This window comes from Drosophila serrata, unplaced genomic scaffold (assembly GCF_035046125.1).
Source record: "Drosophila serrata isolate PLE 108 unplaced genomic scaffold, ASM3504612v1 contig_272, whole genome shotgun sequence".
NCBI classification, from domain to species: Eukaryota; Metazoa; Arthropoda; class Insecta; order Diptera; family Drosophilidae; genus Drosophila; species Drosophila serrata.
This window is the reverse complement of record NW_028257170.1, coordinates 11553587-11575125: the sequence shown is the minus strand read 5'-3', so window position 1 is coordinate 11575125 and position 21539 is coordinate 11553587. Positions and strand designations below refer to the sequence as shown.

The 21539-nt window shown below is 37.4% G+C and overlaps 5 protein-coding genes across 9 annotated transcripts in view; 3 read left to right on the top strand and 2 right to left on the bottom strand.

Annotated features, from left to right (window-relative positions):
• LOC110190179 (uronyl 2-sulfotransferase homolog pip-like) overlaps window positions 1-1476 on the top strand; it is a 40973-nt gene extending 39497 nt beyond the window's left edge. For both annotated transcript variants that reach the window (XM_020960527.2, XM_086834486.1), the window contains 3 exons: window positions 40-599; window positions 709-863; window positions 952-1476. In XM_020960527.2, coding sequence (XP_020816186.1) covers window positions 40-599; window positions 709-863; window positions 952-1163 — 927 coding nt within the window. In that variant the 3' untranslated portion in view covers window positions 1164-1476. The remainder of the gene's footprint in view (window positions 1-39; window positions 600-708; window positions 864-951) is intronic.
• Window positions 1262-4565, bottom strand: fal (SAM and HD domain containing deoxynucleoside triphosphate triphosphohydrolase falten). Of its 3 annotated transcripts, none has more exons than XM_020960526.2 (5): window positions 4215-4565; window positions 2903-3069; window positions 2671-2842; window positions 1904-2604; window positions 1262-1841 (listed from the first exon to the last, which is right to left on the bottom strand). In XM_020960526.2, the coding sequence occupies exons 1-5, from the start codon at window positions 4350-4352 to the stop codon at window positions 1775-1777; spliced, it is 1245 nt and encodes a 414-aa protein (XP_020816185.1). In that variant the 5' UTR covers window positions 4353-4565; the 3' UTR covers window positions 1262-1774. The 3 variants fall into 3 exon arrangements, with proteins under 3 accessions (XP_020816185.1, XP_086690610.1, XP_086690609.1); XM_086834484.1 differs by lacking the exon at window positions 4215-4565 and adding an exon at window positions 3911-4193; XM_086834483.1 differs by lacking the exon at window positions 4215-4565 and adding an exon at window positions 3494-3883.
• Window positions 4566-6963: 2398 nt separating this feature from the next.
• Gbs-76A (Glycogen binding subunit 76A) lies at window positions 6964-19733 on the top strand. Of its 2 annotated transcripts, XM_086834482.1 has the most exons (4): window positions 6964-7059; window positions 7975-8091; window positions 14343-14562; window positions 15844-19733. In XM_086834482.1, the coding sequence occupies exons 3-4, from the start codon at window positions 14395-14397 to the stop codon at window positions 17668-17670; spliced, it is 1995 nt and encodes a 664-aa protein (XP_086690608.1). In that variant the 5' UTR covers window positions 6964-7059; window positions 7975-8091; window positions 14343-14394; the 3' UTR covers window positions 17671-19733. The 2 variants fall into 2 exon arrangements, with proteins under 2 accessions (XP_086690608.1, XP_020815923.2); XM_020960264.2 differs by lacking the exons at window positions 6964-7059; window positions 7975-8091 and adding an exon at window positions 10649-11007.
• Prx1 (Peroxiredoxin 1) lies at window positions 14869-15675 on the bottom strand. The gene has a single exon (XM_020960265.2). The coding sequence runs from the start codon at window positions 15521-15523 to the stop codon at window positions 14933-14935; it is 591 nt and encodes a 196-aa protein (XP_020815924.1). The 5' UTR covers window positions 15524-15675; the 3' UTR covers window positions 14869-14932.
• A 496-nt stretch (window positions 19734-20229) lies between the features above and the next one.
• LOC110190378 (uncharacterized) lies at window positions 20230-20925 on the top strand. Its single transcript, XM_020960808.2, has one exon. It carries the CDS (start codon window positions 20230-20232, stop codon window positions 20923-20925), a length of 696 nt encoding a protein of 231 aa, XP_020816467.2.
• The last annotated feature ends 614 nt before the right edge of the window (window positions 20926-21539 follow it).

Below are 21539 nucleotides of genomic sequence, written 5' to 3'. Positions count from 1 at the left end.
ACTAAATTTATATATACTAAATTTTAAAATTCTTCCCAGATGTCTTCCCTTAATGTGCGGGATCTGAACAATACCCGCAAGGCACAAATGGACTTGGTGTTCTTTAATAGAGTTCCAAAAGTGGGAAGTCAGACGTTCATGGAGCTCCTGCGCCGTCTATCAGAGCGTAATAATTTCCAGTTCCATCGAGATGCTGTGCAAAAGGTGGAGACCATTCGCTTGGCGGAGGACCAGCAGCAGGAAATGGCTGAGGTGATCAGCGAACTGCCAGAACCTTCCGTTTTCATTAAGCATGTGTGCTTCACAAACTTTACCAAATTCAACCTGCCAAAACCCATTTACCTAAATGTGGTTCGAGATCCTGTGGAACGCGTGATTAGCTGGTTCTACTATGTCCGAGCGCCTTGGTATTTTGTGGAGCGTAAAGCTGCCTTTCCCGACCTCCCGCTGCCGCATCCGGCTTGGCTTAAAAAGGACTTTGAGACATGTGTCCTCAGTGGGGATCAGGAATGTACTTACACACAAGGTGTCACTGTGGAGGGCATTGGCGATCATCGGCGACAGAGCTTGTTTTTCTGTGGTCACGACTACGAGTGCACGTGAGTTTTTTTGTACACAAAAATAATAATCTAAACTGGCAGGTTGATAAGACATCCTTTTGTACATTCTTAACTACACCTTACTAATCATTTTTCATGCTTATTTTAGTCCTTTTAATACTGTGGGTGCCCTGGAACGAGCCAAATTTGCCGTGGAGCAACAATATGCAGTTGTTGGAGTGCTGGAAGATCTGAACACCACTCTCTCTGTGCTTGAGAAATATGTACCGCGATTCTTTGAGGGCGTAAGAGATATATATGCAAGTAAGTAGACAGAGAAATTCAATTGAGATCCACTTGAGATTATGAAGTAATAACCATTACAATATATTTTGTTTATATCGTTTTGCAGCAAGCGCCGAATACTTGACTAAAATCAACAAGAACAACTTTAAGCCCCCGGTCAGCGAGCATGTTAAGGATATAGTGCGACGTAACTTCACGAATGAGATCGAGTTCTATCAGTTCTGCCGCCAGAGACTCCATAAACAATATCTGGCTGCCCACTTACCACAGAGAATTATCACAGACTCGGCACATCTTCCCCCTCTGATAGGCAATTGAATTATATATTCAAACAAATGTAAAGAACAAATTTGACAAACAAAATCATACTCGAAACTGTAGTCAGCTAAGTTCCCCAATATGTTGTAGCAAATTGATTGTTTTCTCTTGTGTATATTTCAAAATGGTTATCAAAAATATGACAAATCCCTTTAATATTTATATTGATTAGTGAGTACTTAATGTTAGAAGAACCTGAATTTGAATTGTGATGTCTTCAAGTGAACTGTTGAAATTTTTGTTTTAGTATTTTAGACTTAAGATGCTTACGATAATACCATGTATAAACTAATAAAAGAATATTTTAAGAACACTTTTTCTTTGTACTATTTGACTTCTAAGTGGGAGTGGAAAATAACAAGAAATGATAATGATCAAAATAACTTAACATAACATATGAAATCAACGACTTTTAACATAGTTTTAGGTAATATAATGTTAACAGTAGTACAATACTATATAAAACGCAACATAGCGAGCATCCATAATGTCAAAAAATATACTTTAATAAAATATAGAAACCAAAAAAGCAGCGAAATAATAATTTACGTTTGGTTGACTGCCTTAACAAGAACTATTCTATGAACTGGGTTTTCTCTGGCCGAAATTTTTTACTGTAACTTATAGCACTTATTGATCATAGTCGGTTTCTCACATCTGTTGATAGGGCGCTTCTTGCTGTGAATAAATCAAATGGATATCCTTAATTTAAGTTACAGAAGTTGGACTTATTTACTCACCGCTTGTTGCCATAGAAAGCGAATGCCTTTGCTGATTTCATAGCCTCCCAAGGTCCAGGTATTACTCTCTGCACCCGAATTACATTCGATTTTGAGCATTCATTGGGTGGCATCTCTACAATTCGTTGCGGTTCGTGAATATATATCGAATCGGGATCCATTTTAATTATATCTAGAATGTTTTCATCATGTAGTTGCAGCCAATCTGGGGCTTCCGATCGAAGATTCAATAGCTCAGGAGCCAGCCTTTGCACTGCTTTGGAGAAAATAACATCCAAAGCACACGTAAGAGGATGTTGATACACTGCAACATGGAGGCGCGATCTTGCCTCAAACAAACGATATATACGATGATAGTCCTGATAACGGTACTCGATGCGTTGACCGTCGGCCGATATGCGCGACTGCAGAAAGACATCATCAAAGTCCATTTCATCAGAGTTAAGGACATTCACACGCTTGTTATCCCGTCTAAGATAATCCCACTTGTCCACATCCAATCCACAACGTCGATTGTGAACGATATCAAAGATATAGTTGTGTCCCAACATGGGAAATGATAGAGAGTCACTGCAGCCGAGAATCAGAGCCTTAATTAATTGAACTCCCCGACCACTAGCGTCATCTCTCAAAGAAACCAGCTCCCGATTATGGGAATCATTGAAAATGCGATCGACACAGGCCAAAGCATTTTTCTCGTGCTTTAAAATAAATATTATAAAAATAAATAAAATGTTTTCCTTTTTCCTTGATAAAATTATACTTACATCAAATCTGTAATTGCAAACAGATTCCCAGCAATGGGACATAGGACCGTGCCCGATGTCGTGAAGAAGGGCAGCTATTTCCACTGCCTGGCGACACCAGTCCGGTAGTTTAAGCTCATATCGTGAGTTGCGTTCGATGGCTTTAAGGTGATCTTGGGCACTCTTGTACGTTCTGAAAAGTACATAACCATTTATTTCATTCTGATTTACTAAAACACAGTTTCTAGCTCACCCCAAGCAATGATCATATCGCTTCTGATTGGCCTTTTTATCAAGGGCCCACGGTACGAGGCCTAATTGATGAACCTTTTTAAGTCGTTGAAACAGTGGATGCTCTACGATTTCCTGTATGTAGCACGGCAGCTCGATTATTCCGTGCACTTCGTCTTCGATAAGCATCTATAAATTTAAAATCAGTTTTTAAATATAAGTATATTTTGACAGCATGTAATTGTAATTTTTTATGGTTTTCCATGTCGATCTGTTATGTATTTTATTCTATTTTATTTTAGTCCTAGAATATATTTATTTAGGATTGCTTGGCAAGATAATTTATACGGTATCGACGCATATAACAAATCTAGTGTTATGATAAAACATTTACCACAAGATTAATGACGTACCAAAAAAATTTATTTGCTTACAAATTTAAAATTGTCATAAAACTTCTATTTGATTCCACGTTTAATTACAATAAAAAATTTTTCAGATAGTATATATTGTAAACATGTTAATGGTTAAAAAACAAAAAGAAAAACAATTTCAATATTTTTATTTGAGAATTAAAAGCGGAATTAGAATATAAATAATCCTTAATCCTTACCTTAAAAATATAATACTAAAAATCTGATTTAAACCGGTTTGAATGTTTATTTAAAATGGGATATAAGAAATAACATATAAAACTATGTTAATTTAATGCGCTTTCAACAACGACGAAACTAGAACTGAGGTCTCAATATACCAATTTATATTTGTTTTCCTAAACGCTTAAGATTCCCCTTACACTGAACAATTCTATTAAAACAAGTCCTTTTATTTTATATATTTTTACTTTTCCCGATCAACATCACATTATTTGTTATCAGTGAGTCCAAAATCAAAAATGTAAAAATAAAAATCTTTTATTTAAATATTTTCTTGTTTCGCTAATATCAGCGTTTAAATGGTTGAACGCAAAAATAGCTTTTTTTCTTCTTGACCACATATAAAAATACTATCTTTCTTTGTTTCTAGTTACCTATCACAAATTTTTCCATAGCTTGTTATTTTTTTTTTTTTGTGGGGTCTGTAAAAAACAGAATGATAAGAAAGAGCATACTTATATTTTATATAAATTTCAATCCTCTTTAACAGTGTTTTCTTTTTAACAACATCTTGGTTAAACATAAATTAATTCAAAGTGGAATGTTTTTTGAAAATATTTCATATACAAATAATTAATTATAATGATCGAATTATATTTTTCTCAGTGTGGCGAGGCAGCTGAGCAGCACAGCTGTCCCGTTGCCCCCAGCAACCAACAACAAGGCGTGTAAACTTACAGAGTGGCGGGCTGGTGGTTGTTGTATCCCATGTTGTGGTTGTTGTTTTTGTTGTTGTTCTTGGAAAAGCGGGATATTGGAGTTGTGGGGCTCACGGAGCTTGCTCGGGAGGGAGCGAATCACTGCACTGGCTGACATTCTAATTGGATTCCCGTTCTTCGCTCTTAACAATCCGCGCCCGAAACAAACCCGAAAGTAAGAACAGTACGACGTTTTGAATGTTTAATTATAACGACATCAGGAAATTTGTTGATAATATTTTACTTGTATTTTTACTCGTAACCTCAAACGCACACAACTGTAATAGTGCGACGAACAGCTGATTGGGCCTATCGATTATCGACCAGGGATACCGTAAAAGCTGCGCCAAAATATGTTTCTTTCAATCATTCAGTTTTAAAGAGAACATTCTGTTTTATTGTTTTCTATTTCAGCATGGACTTTTGTGCAGACCTGTTTGTTTACAAAATATTCCATAAAACTTAACGACTTTTTCGAAAATCGCCCAAAAGTATGATTGTAATTTTATGTTTTTGGGAAGTTCCAAATATTAACACGTTGGCGCTTGGCGTAAATTACATTGCAGGCATGTAAAATATGTTTTTGACAGGCAAAAAGGACCTTAAACTTTTAATATTATACATATCAAGATTAAAATTAATATTAGACAAGAAAATATTTACCTATTTTATAATGTTTTATTTTATATAAATTAGACTAAGTATTAAATTAAATTAATATTACAAAGAATTATATCCATGTCAAAGTTATAAAATAGGAATATCTAAAGTATTAAAATTTTGATCTTTATTGTCAAAAATGCAATTATTACCAAAGGCAAACAAGAAATTTTTGGTAAACTATATAAATAATGTTGAAGTATTCTGAATTAACTGAATTTATCCTATTTCAATATTTAATTATATAAAAAATGAGGTTAATGGTTAATCTTAAAAATCTGTTATAAAATTGGTTCAGTACATCTGCTAATGTTACAATAAATTCCATATATTTAGATGTACGAAAAAGTTATGTCAATTATATATCTATTTAAAAAATATGGTAACACATTTTTAAAAAACAATGTTAAAAATGTTAATGTTCAAAAGCATTTAATGTGCATCAGAATGACTTCATATAAATTTGTATTCAACTGACTAACTGACTAATTAGACACCCAAATTTAAAATTAAATTACAGTTAATTTAATGTCATGTGATAAACAAAGCCGATTTGAACCAAATAAAAGGAAGTCCGCTTAGCTCACTCTCTCGCACACTATCCCTGTCTCATGTAGCATTTTCCGGCCTTGATGAAGGGGGAGGAGGTGGCCGGGGGGTTGGCACGTGGCGCTGATATCATGGAAATTGTTTTTGCAGAGAGCCCCATCTCATTGAAATGAAAGCGAAAGTTGGCCAGCGGAAAGTATCACAACGAAGAGAATGGTTCGACCGAGAAGAGAGGAACCAAAGAGAGAAGTATCTACATCTTTGTATCTGCATCTTTAACCCGCAGAAATGCAATTTCCATTAAATGGAATTGTAATTTTTGCATAGACTACGCCCGAAAGTCAATGCACTATAAAAATAACAGAGAAATTTACACAATTGACACAATTTCCACAGAGGGAAATGGGTGTTTTTGCAGCATTATAAGATAACGACGGAGCGACTTCTTGCTAAAAAAAAACAAGCAAGCAATTAATTGAATAATGAAATAAAAACAAACATCGGGCAAACAATTTAGGTACGCAAATATAAACAAAAAGCAGAAATGTTGAAAAATGCCGGCTGAACGACAAGTGGAACGCTAAAGAGAACAAGAATTGAGAGTAGAGCTGTGATAAACTGAGAAACCGGGAGAGAGCCTCAACTCGAACAGCAAACAAAAGGTGCACAGTGTTATTTGTCAGATAAAATTTGTATCAAAATATAAATTTATACATTATGATGTTTATAAGGTAAATAATTCAAAATCTTACTTATACCTTAATTTATTTTATTTTAGAATATGAAAGTATATTTAATTGGAGTAAAGAACTAATAATATAAAAATAAATATTTCTTACCACCACTTTTTCTTATAAGTTCATTAATATTATTATGAAAAAAAAAAACTACGGAAATTTATGACCTTATGTTTTGAAATACATTATAATTAACACAAATGGTACATGAATTGTATGGTCACACGAAATTGAGAAATGTTTATATGTACTGGAGTTAAGAATCATTGCAGTCTCCTAAGGAAAAATAAAGAAACTTATAAACTTATACAAAAAGTGACTAAATAATAGATGTACTGAAATTAAGCAAAGCATTAAACAAGAAAATTATATGCTTGTTTTAAAATATGAATGAACCGAACGAATTTCGTAAAATTAACCAATCTATTTGTTATATTTTAACAAAAACCTCTTCTTCTTTTTTATTGATAATAAATCCATCCTACTTTAGAAATTTGCATTGTATTTTACTTTTTAGTGTTACCACTTTACAGTAAATAAAACATATAAATATTATTAAATACTTCATTTATATTAATTCAGTTTTATCTAAAACCACTGTGCCGTGCCTCTCCCGTTTGTTTGGCTCTCTGACTTGACATTTAGAGCCCAGCAGTATCTAGAAGTACCTCCCAAAACAACCGCCCACCGCGAGAGAGTTTCGGTGACAAGGGGCAAGGCGGCATCGAAGCACCGAGGTGAGAGCGAAAGTGAGAAGCGGTTGCAACTTTTGGCGGAGCTTGCCTCAGTTGCCACACGACAGGACGGCCAAACGGGCGAACTGAGAGATACGAGCCGGAGGTCTGCGCCAGAAACGTATCCCCGAGATACACCAAATTAGTAATAATTAAGGCACTGCGTGACGTTCGCATTCACCCTCCACTCGCCCCTTGGCCGGCCTGTCTCTCTCTCTAATTTTTCGCTAAAAATTTATAATAAACCAAAGGAAATAATTCTCAAAAATCATTGTATCTGTGTATCGGAGAAATCGACTAAAAAGAGGCCGCCATGTGCGGTCGTCGTCGTCGTCGTTTGGCGCTCTCGCATCTCAGCGGGCGAAAGACGCAACTGCTGCGACCTTGCAATGCCCTTGAATGACACTCTTATTGCGACCAAGTCGCCAACGTTGCCACTACAACGGGCGCTGCTGCCACGGCTGCCTCTCAGCTCTGGCTAAATAAATAATAATAATAATAATAATAAATTTAAAAATACTTGCAAAAAAATAAGTAAATAAACAAAAACACGACGCCGAATAAATGTGAAAATTTGATTGAATTCAGAACATTTTCGTCAGCCTTCGTGGGTCAAAAGCCGAGCAACCCCGACGGGTCCTTATCACAGCCTTAACCCAAATCAAAACGAGTGTGTGGAAAATAGAAACGAATCCCGTAGAAAATTATATAAAATAAATATAAATTAATTTAAATATTTGCTAAAATATTCGAGAAAAGAAATTAAAGCGAAACATATCTAAGAAATCGGCCGCGAAAGTGTTATCTAACTAGCGCACCCCCGCCGGCCAGGTGCTTGTGTGTGAGTGTGTGTTTGTGTGCGAAAGTGAAAGTTCTCGACTGGACGACTATATCCTTCGGTAACCTTTCCCTCCAAACACTGGGTCACCTCACCTCCCACATAAACGGCATCCGGGCACGCAATATCTAGAAGGCAACCCCCAACATATATTAACTACGAGTATACATATATATATATGTAAATATATATATATATTTCCACGATAAATATATATTACAGTATATGTAGGCGATATTTATGCCACGACTTTTGACAACTAATTCTTTTTATTGGTTCGCCGACGAGCGCTGGTAAAGGCCAAAAAGGGAACGCCTTGGAATAAAATAAAAACATCAGGTTGGTTAATCAAAATTATTACAACACACATTTCCCATATATAAGCGACAGCGGAATTAAGTGCGTGTTTTATATAGATATGGCATGCCAATAATTATGTATGTGGCTTCAATTGATGCTGCTGCAATTAGCATGTGCGTGTATCCATCGGATACATTTGACTTTGATTTTGCCATTTAAAGTCAAATCTAAGCACGTATGTAGTTTTCGCAATTTATCGGTAACTTGAATTCAACCTAAAAGTCAAAACGAGTTCAATTGAGTGCATTTAGTTAGATGCTGCTATGCTCTACATTTATTAACCAGTTTTCTTTAAATAATGACGATTTTGAAATCGTTTTTCAAGTAATTACAAGGACGTATGAGTTAAATATAGAAGTTTTATGTTTATGTTTATATATGTTTAGAACCCTAGTTAATTTCATTTAATTTTCTATTTAATAGATAGTTTAACATAATTGATATTTATTTTAAGTAACTGTTTCATGGCTCCTTTATAAATAATCAGCAAAATCAGAAGGTTTTCTTACTCTATATGTTAAAATGTATATAAATACATCAGGAATAATTATATTCCCTTTCCTAAAACGATTTGAATTCTTACATCCCTTTGCCCCAATTTCTTGGCTATCGCAATCAAAACAAACCCATTCTAATCTCGTTATCATAATAATCCAAACAAGGCTAGGAACTTATAACCATAAAAAAAGGAAAGCGAAAGCCAGTTGAAAGCGAAAGTATCTTCTTCCACCCGAGTATCTTTGTATCCGTAACTGAGTTTTTAGTAAGGCGCAAGCGTTTTTCCACTTGCTTTTGTTGTGTTCACGGTGCTTGGCTTTGTTTGCTTTTGACATTTCGTTCGATAGCAATGTCATACAAATATAAAGAAAATAGAAGCACGCGCTAGCCGAAAAGCCAAAATAAAAAAGAAAATTAAATAATATGGAAGCCACCCACACCCAAACACACGCACTGACACACGCACACAATGTATCTGACAGATACAAAGAATTGCTGAGGGAAAATTAGCGCTTCAAATGTGGCTCGTGTAAGCCACTTGTTTTATATATATATGATTACAGTAGAATTCCAATGCAAATCGATATTTTCGGGGGTCTGGGGAAGAGGATTCCAAATCAGAAGCCCGGGAATAATAAGCAACATGCGCCAGCCGGAATTTTTAGCTAATTTACCATAAAGAATATATATTATTAATTTTGGTTTATTTATAAATAAAAAACAAAAACCGAAAGCCAGTCAACCAGTCAGCTGTTGTGGTTTGTTGATGGGTAGAACAAGTATCTATATCGCTCTTACCAAAGCGTGGGCGGCACTTGCCGGTCTGAAACAAAAAAAAAATGTTCTGAATAGAATTTATGCTAATGATATATGCGACAGAAAATGACAGCGAAAAAGCTAAACCGAATATTTATTTAGTTTTCTATAAGCTCAGCCATTCAAGTGGATTTTCAAAGGATTCGTTTACTAAAGCTATTTTGCAGGAATCTAACCGATTTTATTCTATTTTCTAGAATTAACAAGAAATTATACATGGTTTATTTGAGAAACATTAGATACAATTCAAAACAAATATATTTAAAAACTTGAATGACCTTTTTTCTTATTGTTATTCTTAAAAAAATCAGTTATCTTAACGTTTCCATAATTTAAATTATCTCAAGTCTTATCTTATCTGCACTGCTTCAAGTGCAGTGGCAATTTCCTAATTAATTGCCTGTTAAGACTTTAATTTTCTAAGCATATTTGCTTTGGAGAACAGTTCAATGATCCGCTTATCAATCTTATCACCTTCGGGCTCTACTGTCAGCCGTCAATCCAACTCGAGTCGCTGAGTAGTGCTAAATCAGGATTACAAACTGTTCCGGCGCCAAATTCAAATAATAGCTAATTAGTTACCTAATCTCTAGCTTAGCCCCTCCACCACTGCACTGATTAGGGACATATTGAATATGACCAAGTTGATATTATAATATATATAATCCCACCACAATCACAGCGGGCGGTCCCAAAAGCCCACGGGGCTTAAATGCTGCAAAATGCTGAACGCTGATAGTTTATCTGCAGGTAACACTGCGATATGGCTAACATTATTGTTGGCAAAGCATTTACCAATTTATTGCCATAACGGGGAACAGTACGTTGATTCATTGATAATACCCTGGAAAAAATCTTTGGGAATTCTTGTGATACTTTTATAGTATTCTAAACATGTTTCAAGAAGAATATAGATTAAAATTTAATATAAATTTAAATGGAAATCCTTTTTAATACCTTTGAACTATCTTCTTTCCTACCTGAGCTGATATTCCCAAATAAATGTGTACGTAAGATTACTATTGAGGCAGACATCTGAGGCTGCAACGTCACCGATCACGAGCATTTGTATATAGCCTGCATCTACCTTTTGGGATGCACAGCTAATATACAATACAGATACAGATACAGATACTTGGGCACCGATACAGATACAGATACCAGCAGAGGCGGATGCGGATGCGGGGTGAGTGCAATCAGCGTGAGGGCAGTGCTTGGCTACGATTTGCGATTTTGCTCCGCTGCCCTGCGCTTCGATTTCGATCCGATCCCATCCCATCCCATCGCATCGCATCCATCCCATCCCATCCGATCCGATCCGTTCCGATCCGATTTTGCCTTATCAATCAGGGTGGATTTGCTGAATGCCAAAAACACAACAAAAAGATCGTTTGGTAGTCAGTGCACGCCCGACACCGTGACGCTGCAGACGTGGTGCAGTTCGTGGGCCTTTCGGTGGTTTACTCAGCTGGTTGTGGCTCTGGCCCTTGGTTCCAGCTACCCAAGGAAATAACACACATTACTTTGCTCGAATATAGTACAACCTTGGGTTACTACTCCCTTACATCACCGTCGGCTAGTGTAAGTGTAAAATTCGCGGAAAGTGTAATTGTGAGTGAGGCGTTCTCGGTTTCGCGGTTCGCGGTTCGCGGGTCAATTCTGATTGCTATAAATAAAATTGCAAATTCGTTATCACAAGCCATAATCGAGACGCCGCCGCAGCATGATTAAGCGCCTCCCCCTAGCCGGCGAACCACCCACTCACCCACCCATCGCAAATACTGCAAATATCATGTGGGGTTCAGGTGATAAGCCGTCGACCAGCAACAACAACAACTTAAAAACTATATGGTCCGGTTGTAGGCCTAGAAACATCTAATCGAACTATTTAAATGGTGTGAACAGCTAATGGCGCATCCATCTCTGTCCCAGTGACTAACAAACCGAACATGAGAAGTGTTACTGTGAAATGCAAATGATAAGGAGGACATTTGTTGTGTCTGGCGATCGAAGCACCTGTAGATGCATTCAACAATCTAATTGAGTTTTCGAGCTCAAGTTCATTATGAACCCATTATTTATTGGATTTTATTAACTTTTGATTTGCAACTTGTTTGCTATAAATACCTTTTCTAATTAGACCTCTTTTCTTTAATATTATTCCCTTATACATATACGTAATAGGAATATATTTACATGCTTTTCCTTTCACATATTTAATACCTTTTAACTTAAAAAGGAATTGAAGCACTATAAAGTTTACCAAAAATATCAATTAAATGGTACCGGGAAAATATTCCTTAAAATTCTCTTTAGTTGTAAACAAATTTAGCTAAATTAGAATCATAATTGTGTTGGTTTCCTTATATTATTGCCTCTTTCTTGAACCAAATTGGCACCTCAACAGCACCTTGACTTTATTTCATAAAAATACCCTAAAAGTGAACTAATCAAGCATAATTCAAAGATATTTTTTATTGCGTTTGTCCACTTTAACATCAATTCCGTACATTTCCCCCAATTTAATTCAATTAAGCCTCTTTGGGTGGTGTCTTACCGCTCAGTGCGTGTATCTACTTAAGTCGAATACTTGGAGTAAAAGTATCTCACAGTTATGCAGTAACATTGTGTAAAAAAATCGCAAATAAAGTGCAAAAAAAAGCGAAACAAAATTGAGCAAGAAACGGAAATGTTACTTTGGCCGAAAAATAAAAGTCAAAGACATATGTTGTCTTAGCTTTATTTATAGATTTCGTGATTGTGTGTTATTTATTTTCATTTCTTTCTTTCTGTACATATATTTTATTTATAAAATGTGAGCTTGAGACACTGCATTACGAATTATTATTTATATAAAAAGTATTTTTGAATTTGAAAAGTGTTTCAAAACAATGATGATTTTTGGGACCGTTTCTTAATATTTCATTTATTTTGTTTGCAAAAAGGTTGAGATTATTTTAATTAATATTTATATACGTCAATTTATTTCGGAATGTTTTTTAATTTCGCAATTAATGAGGACATGCTCAATTAAACGTCAATGAATTCGAATGTATATATTATTCACATATATTTTAAGTGTATATATTTCATTCTGTAATCTCTTTCTTGACCCAACGTCATCAGCGCCCAAAACGCATTTAGCCACTTGGCCGAAAGCCAGAACAAGAATCCATTTATCTGAGAAAAAAATTCAAAAAGGGTGCAACAAATGAGAGAATCTTCAAGGGATATGCATGAATTATAAAATATCTGCCATAAGTGGCATCACCTCATTTTTTTCGCATCCGTATACTGCAGGTCTGCTTTTATTTTAAGGAAATTTCAAAGAGATTGGCATTTTGACCCCCTTAACCGATTGATTGTCAGACGATCGTTTATTTATTTAAAACTTTGCCGACGCCATTTGGCTGCTCAGCGTTTTACTTCTTTTTACTCGCTTTACTGCTTAATTAAATTTCCTATGCATGCTGCCAAAAATAAAAAGTAAAACATATACACCAAACAGAGACGGAAAATCCGAATAGACAAAAAAAATAAATGCCGCGAAGAGTTCAAGGCCAATTGACTTTGTCTCGTCTCGATTGGCGCATCTAATTTCGAAAATAAAAACTCTGATGTCTTCATTGGGCGGCACTTCCTTTGCTAATTTGCTTCCCATCGCTCTCTCCCAGTATATATATGTATATATGTAGATCTATAACTGGGCGTGGCCTGCCACTGCACCTGATCAAAGGTAATGCACGTGCTGTCACCGAAAGGAAAACAATAACAATACCATCTGCCAAAAGCAAAACGAAGAGGTGTTAACAATTTGTTATGGTCACCCGGTTCACATTGGTGTTTCACAGACATCATTTGCTTTTTTTCATTCGGGGCAAATCATCACGGGTTTTCATCACCTGATTTAAACATAAAATAAATTGAGATAATTATTTTTTGGAAATAAATTGAAATACGTTTGACATAACTTAAATATCATGTTACTTAAAAAGACAAAAAGAATACGGCAATTAATTGAAACTATTAAATAACACTACAAATTTATTTAAATTCTTTTTTTATAACAAATTGGTTGCAATATTAATTTATTTTGATTAACTCTTGTTTAATAAAATAAATAATGTAAATTTGGACGGCTATAATATATAAAATAATAAATAAGAATTTAAATATTATTTTTATTTCAAAGATTATATAACTTAGAGTATAGAGTTTAAAGTAATTGTTTAAATTAATAGAAAATTTTACGTTTTATTTATGTATTCGTTTAAATTTAAATGTCATTTAATAAACTTTTATTAATGCTTTGAGCATTAACCACCAATAAACTATATTTTAGTTTGCTAATTTCTATTAATAATATTATATTGAAACTATATCATATATATTTTAATAATTTAGCTCCCACTTGCGTTACATATTTATTTTGTTATTGGTTGTATACAGATATGTATACAATTTACATATATTTTCATTATTGTGTTTTTGTTTTCTTCATTTTGTTCAAAAGTTTTCCATAACACGCTTCTTATTAAATATTATTTTCATTTTCATTTACATATTCGTTAAACTTAACATTTTTGTGAGATAAAACTAATTAACCCGACAAATTCTTTGAATAGTCTATTTAAATTTTAATGACAACCAACTAAATCAAATGAAAAGGCAACAAAAGTGCTCGAAAAATGAGAAATGCGCCGGGGAATGGGATAATAAAAGCAGATATACTGCATAATATATATTTTCTCAGCTGTTTTTAAATGCCACCGACGAATATACATTGGCGAAAAAAACGAAAAGGGAAAGTGATGAAAAACAACATTTCGAGCGAATTTATTTGTTTACTTAAAGCTGCCTCATCCCGTTCCAATATATCACTCACGTCATATATCCCGATGGTTATATACTTGCAGATATTCCGCCAATCGACTGCACCAGGCACTACTGTGTGGTGACGTGACGTAAATGAACGATCCCGGCGATATACCACTGACACACACGAGCACGCCGGACAGCAGGCCGCCCTGCAGCATTATTTCCATCATACCAACCATTGGGATGTCCTCATGCCGAGGAAGAGCCGAGGCCTTCGCACGGAGTCTGTCCTCCAAGCTGCGCACCTTGGGATCACAGGTGAGAGAGCAGTTTTTTTTAGTATTTTTAACTGACAGTTTGTTTAAAGCCCTTTTCCTAAAATGCTAAACAAAAAGTCTCAAAACTTCTGCAACATTTACATCTCTGTTGGCAGTACCAATCAATGTTGCTCAACATGTTCCCAGCAACATTAGCCATGTTTTTCTGCATTCAGTCTTGTTTAATTGAAGCCTTTTATAAATTTGAGCACAATAAGGCAGTGAGAGTCAGCTCAGATACTCATATTCCTTTTAATTATACCCGGCATCTACTTGTTTTAAAGATAAATTAAATAAAGAGAGGTCGTAAAGCTTGAACGTAAACTTTATTTTGCTGCTTGAACTCGGCTTAAAGAAATTGAAGTATCTTCTTATGTGGCGTGCTTGAAGTATTCCTCCATACCGGCTTGATTCGCCTTCATGGTCCTGGCGCCTGGTCGCCAGTTAACTGGGCAAACCTCTCCATATTCATCGCTGAACTGGAAGGCCTGAACTAGACGCAATGCCTCATCCACACTTCGACCAACGCCCATATCATTCACTGTGATTTGGCGAATGCGTCCCTCGCGATCAATGATGAACAAGGCGCGCAGAGCTAATCCTGTGGCCTCATCAAGTACCCCATAGTCCCTGGCGATCTTCATAGACTTATCCGCCAGCAATGGGATGTCCATCTCGCCCAGACCGCCGCCCTTCCTGGGCTGATTCATCCAGGCGCAGTGGCAATAATGACTATCAGTGGAACAGGCCATTACATCGCAGCCAACATTGCGAAACTCCTCGGATCGATCGCTAAAAGCCTGCAACTCCGAGGGGCAAACAAATGAGAAGTCTGCCGGATAAAATAATAGCAGGACATATCTCCCACGTAGATCCTCCAGTGCTAAACTCCGCATGGCACCGTTCATCACCGCAATTGTGGAAAAGTTTGGAGCAACTTGGTTTATATTTAGCATCCGCATCTTGACGGGTTTCTTATTGTTTCATTTGTCGGTTTTGTTAATATTTTATTATCGGGTTTCCTATTGTTTTATAAGTTGATTTTTGTGTGAGAGAGATTTTCTGAACGGTGTGTTCAGTGTTTTCGTTGTAGAGGATGTAGACTGAATGAATAGAATCCAAGTCGAGCAATGAAGTTTCTCAGATGGGCCTACTATGAATTAGAATTTGAAAACTAAGTAAATCGGAAAAGCCTATAATGTTTTAAGGAAGTTGGTATTCAGGGAGAGATTTTTATGAGATGTTTTTGAGCATTTTTTAATAAGCCCTTACTTTTTTACAGACAACCGAGGAAGGCGAGGGCAATGCGGAAGATGAGCCCATCATCAATGGAACCAGCACGAACACGTGGGTCAACTCACACGACTCTGAACAGACAGTGACGGACCTTCAGCCCCTGCGCCACGAGTCCGACTCCTTCTTCGACTTCGACTGCGAGCTGGAGTCGCCCGGGAGTCCTGTGGATGAGTGCGAGTACCTGCGCCTAATCGAAACCGCCTCGAATACGCCGCACAACTCAACGGCGGAATCGGGTTACGCCTGCGCTTCAGTGGCCAGCAGTCACAGCAGCAGCACCGATGGTCCCTATTTCGATGCCTCCGCATCGGGATCCGCTTCCACATCCACAGCAGCAGCTGCTCAGGAGCCAAAGCTACCGGCCTCGGACCTAAAAGAATATGTGAATACCCTACAGTTGAACGGCAGTCATGAGCTGGTGAACGGGTTGCCGGAGGAGCAGCCACATAGCGAGGATGTCGTTCACGAGGATGAGGCCTTACTGCAGGCCCAGATCCTGAGTGAAATTCAGCAGCATAGCATCAGTTTGAAGGCACAGGATCAGACTAAGCCCCAGGAGGATAATCTCACCAATGGCCATCTTGGGGAGGAGGTGGAGCAACTGGAACTCAAGGGGTTGATGGAAGTCCTAGACGTAGCTGGCACTGCAAACAGAGTTCCAGAGGTCGTCTCCAGCGAAAAAGCTCTGAAGGAAGTCCCAACCGATAGGATTCAAGAGGCAATCTCCACGGAAAGAACTCAGGAGGAAGCACCTTGTGACAGGGTTCAGCAAGAAGGTTGCCCTGAGAGGGTTCAAGACGAAACCACCAACGAAAGGGTTCAAGAGGAAACCCCCATCGACAGAACCGCCACAGAGGAATCCATCTTCCCCGATCGATCTCTCCAGAACGAGGAACTGTCGCCCGACAGTGGTGTAGACGAGACAGACAAGTCGGCCAGCAATCTCACCGTGAATGTGGAGCTGGCACAAATCGAACAGGCCAAACAAGATGTGGAAAACGCTGTGGAGAAGAGTGGTGGACATAGCCACGGCATAGATACCACTGATGATGAGGATGATTGCAGACCTCAGCGAGTGAGGCGTTGTTCTTCCCTGAAGACGGGAAAGACACCGCCCGGAACCCCCGGACGAAAGAAGATTGTGAGATTCGCTGATGTCCTGGGCTTGGATTTGGCGGATGTGAAGACCTTCCTGGACGAGATACCCACCATACCAAAGTCAGCGTTCGAGGACCTGGAGATACTGGAGTCAGAGCCACCTCTGCAGCTGGGTCCCAAGTCGGACAAACTGCTGATGCCGCTGTTCCAGCAGCCAGGTGGCCTGGCCACATTCCTCGATGCGGTCAGGGAGAAGCAGGTGTCGCTGGAGAACGCGGCCGTGTCGGATAACATAAACCAGACGATAGCCGGATCGGTTCGAGTGCGAAATCTCGATTTCCACAAGTCGGTGCACATAAGGTATTCGCTGGACGGCTGGAGGAGCTATGCGGACTTGCAGGCCAACTACGTGGAGAACTCCTGCGATGGCTTCTCCGACAAATTCACCTTTGTGCTGTTCGGCAACTCGCTGCATGTGGGCCAGCGGCTGGAGTTCGCCGTGAGGTTCCAGTGCAAGGGCCAACAGTTCTGGGATAACAATTACGGGGCCAACTACTGCTTCCAGTGTCTGCCCAGCTCGACACATGCCACCGGCAGCACGACGGCATCGCCTCCGTCCGTGGCGACTGGCGCCGTAACCTCTGACCATTCTGCCAGTCTGGTCGGAATGCTAAGCCCCACGGCGGGCGATGCCTGGTGCAGCTCCTTCTACTAGGCGGTGGCGTTGGGTCCGCACTAAAGGCACTAGGAGTCCATCTCATCACCAGCCCCATGACACGACACCAAGGTCTGGGATACATCCCTGTCCTTGACGTTGTGTGTGTCCTCCCAAAGTCTCCCCCAATGAATTCGAATTCCCTAGATCACGGCCAGTAAGAGATCACAGATCAGATCGGAGTTGTCATCCTCATCCAGCTCCCTCTTTGTTAGGGTGTATCGATTTGAAGAAACTAAAAATTGAAGTGGCATAAAGTAATAATTGAACAGTTAAAAGGATATTCGTATCGAAATATGATTGATTGTATTTCACATTTTGTCACTGCTACCAATGAAAGATGCTTTAAATATTTTAATGAAAAGTATTTAAAGAGTAGAAAATGTAAAATAACAATTAATTTAATCAAAATTGGTGAAGTTATTCGTTAAAAGTAAGCACACAGGCAATTCAAAAGCAATTCTAACAAAGATAACAAGCTTACGACTATAATATAGTGATTGAAGCCCTTTAAAACGGTTCATCAATTACTTACTTTCCCACAAATTGTATAGTTTTTTTAAACACCAAAGAATCGAACCACCCTGCCCTTCCGATAAAATGGAAAAAATTGTTTATATTTTTATAATGGAGTGGACAGGCTAGAGAAGGGGTAGATGAGCTGTTAAAGCTGTTAAAACTGTGAAGGAGCGCCACAACAATAACTAAAAATATACAAATCAGAGTAGTGCGAACAAATAAGAAGAGCCAGCAGAGTTCGAATGAATCCCAAAGATAGTTGTTAGTCGTATCTTATAAGAAGAGCAAGTGATAACAAACTAAAAATCTGATGAGTTTCTTTTCTCAATGTTTTCTTCTGTTTTCAGTTGCAGCCCAATTTTAACTATGGTTTTCTCCTAGGTTTGTTTGTTCACAGTTGGATCGGGTTCGGGTTAATAAGGTTGGGTTTCTGCCAGTTTTATGTACATGTACAGAAATAATTCTTTGTGAAGAGATTAACCGAGGTTAATCGAAAGTTCAGCAACAGTTCTGATTTATTATTCAATGAGCTTAGCACCATTAACTCACTCTTTGTTTGGTAAGAGCGACTAGACGATCGGCTCATTCGTTCTATAGATCCATTCGAGCACAGAAACCGAGTCAAAAGTTAACTATAACTATAACTATAACCAACATCCATTATCTAGTCAATTCGAGTTTACTTTTGAGACCTTCATGGCTTGGAAATAGTTCAGTCCCATGATCTTTATTCCCCGATCGAGAAACTAGTCTGAAGCCATCTGACAAAACAGACAAACCTCCGCTTTTGTTTCGCCTAAATGTTGATATTTTTCTGTTTTTGATTTTTTTTCAAATACTTTCTATTTATAATTTAAACGATTTAAATATTTTTTATGTCTATGTTGATGCGTAATATATATCTTAATATTATATAAATATATATATATATACAAAATAAAATAAATATAAAATGTAGTTACTTTCCTTTCGTTGATTCTTTTACTCTTCCTTTGTGTTTATTTTGTGAAAATAGTGAAATATGTGTTATCACCAGTGAACTCTTCTTAATCACAACAGAACTTTATATAGCCAATATCAGGGATTGACAAGCAACATAAGAAAACACCTACTTGTAACAATTAATTAAAAACGCAGCTACCTCAAGGTTTTCTCACCGAAAACGCGAAAAAGAGAGAATAATAGTTAAACAAAGTATATGATTAATATATAAATACTATAAAATATGTTTATTGCATAGCAAACATGTATGAAACCGAAAAGAAGCAAAACAACAAATAAAAGCTAACTTTAAAAGTTACAACTATTTACATATGTTGACACAGCATAAATATTACAATGAGAAATATTACAAAAGTCCCCCTAAAACCAAATGACTTAGACTGAAGCGTGAGTATTTCGTTAGGAGATTTGTTATGAGATCTGCCCAGAAACCAGAATTATGTTAAGGTCTGGGTGGGCGGGGCTTTTGTCTCAGCATGAGTTCCACTTCACTCCAACAAAAGAATAAAGAACCCACAATAAAATAATGATTTAAAAACCCACGTGCATTTCTGGAAAGTGTTTTCATTTGTGAGTCACAATAAAGTGAAGGGAACATATTAAATTATGCTAAAATGGTACAAATTCCAACAGGTAAGTAAATATAAAACACTTAATTAAAGTGATGGTTATACCAATAAATGTCAATGCTCCATTTCCATCGACATTATAATCATTTATCTCTTGTTTTATATTTAGTTCTTTGACATAGAATTCACTTTTCATGGCTCAATCGCAAAAGTCCAATGCCGATTTAGTGTGAAAGTTCTCAAGTCATTCATTGATTTTTATGCAAATTATGCACACTTTATATATAGTTGGCTTAGTTTATTAAACAAGAGGCATTTGCATAAAATACGTATATAAGACAAGGTATATAAATCTAAATGAGCCATTTTAACGGTAGTTTTGAGTGATTCTTCTCTTTTTGCCATTCTTCAGGGCTTTGTCCCCATATAAAAAGATGGAACAATGATCGGATTTTGGTTAGTTGTCACCATGGAGTCACGATTGGAAGTTCGCCTCGCGAACTGCATTATTTTGGTGTCAGTTTTGCTGACAATTTCATTGGGAATAAAAGCCCAGGATGATGCCTCTGTGGGACGTCTTATTACCCTCCAAGCCGGAAGTCCGGCCCCTGCTCCGCCGCCCCAGGAAGTGATCATCGAAGGGGACTACGACCACCATCACCACCATCATCCTCCGGCGTATCCCCCAAGCTATCCATATCCTCCGCATTCGCCACCGTCGCACTGTCATTGCCCGCCAGGTCCTCCTGGTCCCCCAGGACCTCCTGGAACACCCGGACTGCCCGGCCTGAAGGGCTATCCTGGCCCCAAGGGCTCCAAGGGCGATCCCGGCGAGAAGGGAGCGCAGGGAGACAAGGGTTATTCCGGTATGCCAGGAATGCCTGGGCCCCAGGGTCCACCTGGATACCCTGGAGGTGCATATCCCCCCTATCCATATCCTCCACCTGGACACGGACATGGACACGGACACGGACACGGTCATGGTCATGGAGGTCATCATCGCATCTACGATGATGAATACCACGAAGAGGACGACGACCATTATGGTCACGAACGCGCCTTTAGTATTATAGAAGAGGATCAATTTGACAATAAACCCCTTATCTTGGCATTTAGCCATCAGAGAAATCCACTTATTTCAAAATCAAATAAAAGACGAAATTAAACAGAGTTGTTTTTACTGAGATTAAAAAAAAAAGAGAGACTTTTTGATTTGATCATCAGAGACATCTATAAATATTGATCTATAAAACCTATATATTTGCCAAATTACTACTGAGAAGCAGAAGCATAAATTTAAATGTCTGAAGTACCAAATGTATTTATCATCTAGGGTAAAACGATTTTGGTTTTTATTTTATTTGATTTTAAAGTTAAATTGAAACAAACCAATTTCGTTATTAAATGCGGTTGGTTTTATTTTGTGTTTAAAACTTAATTTACTTACTGGAAAGACATTGTTTGTGTGAAAACTAAAATTTTTCTAATGCTGATTTTAAAGTTTCATCTTTTTACGACAATTTATAGCAAGTGTTTTCATAATTTGTATGTAAAAAACTCTGTGCTAAAACTCTTTAGGCACTTTTTCTTAATAAATTTCAAGTAACAAATTATTTTTAAATGATTAACAATTTTTAGGGTCGTTTAGAACTAATAATTAATAAATTAAAGTATAACACAGAAAGCTAAGAAATAATCATTCTTCATTATTCTTCAAAGTAAATACTGTAAATACTATGAATTGAGATTGAAGATGTTTTACGTTTAAGTTTTATTAAT

Coding starts and splice junctions, on each gene's coding strand:
- fal (XM_020960526.2), bottom strand. CDS start 4,352: ATGTCAGCCAGTGCAGTGATTCGCTCCCTCCCGAGCAAGCTCCGTGAG. Junction 3,070..4,214: donor AACCACCAGCCCGCCACTCT/GTAAGTTTACAC, acceptor TTAAATTTATAG/ATGCTTATCGAAGACGAAGT. Junction 2,605..2,670: donor TTTGCAATTACAGATTTGAT/GTAAGTATAATT, acceptor TTTATTTTAAAG/CACGAGAAAAATGCTTTGGC.
- Gbs-76A (XM_086834482.1), top strand. CDS start 14,395: ATGAACGATCCCGGCGATATACCACTGACACACACGAGCACGCCGGAC. Junction 14,563..15,843: donor TGCGCACCTTGGGATCACAG/GTGAGAGAGCAG, acceptor ACTTTTTTACAG/ACAACCGAGGAAGGCGAGGG.
- Prx1 (XM_020960265.2), bottom strand. CDS start 15,523: ATGCGGATGCTAAATATAAACCAAGTTGCTCCAAACTTTTCCACAATT.
- LOC110190378 (XM_020960808.2), top strand. CDS start 20,230: ATGGAGTCACGATTGGAAGTTCGCCTCGCGAACTGCATTATTTTGGTG.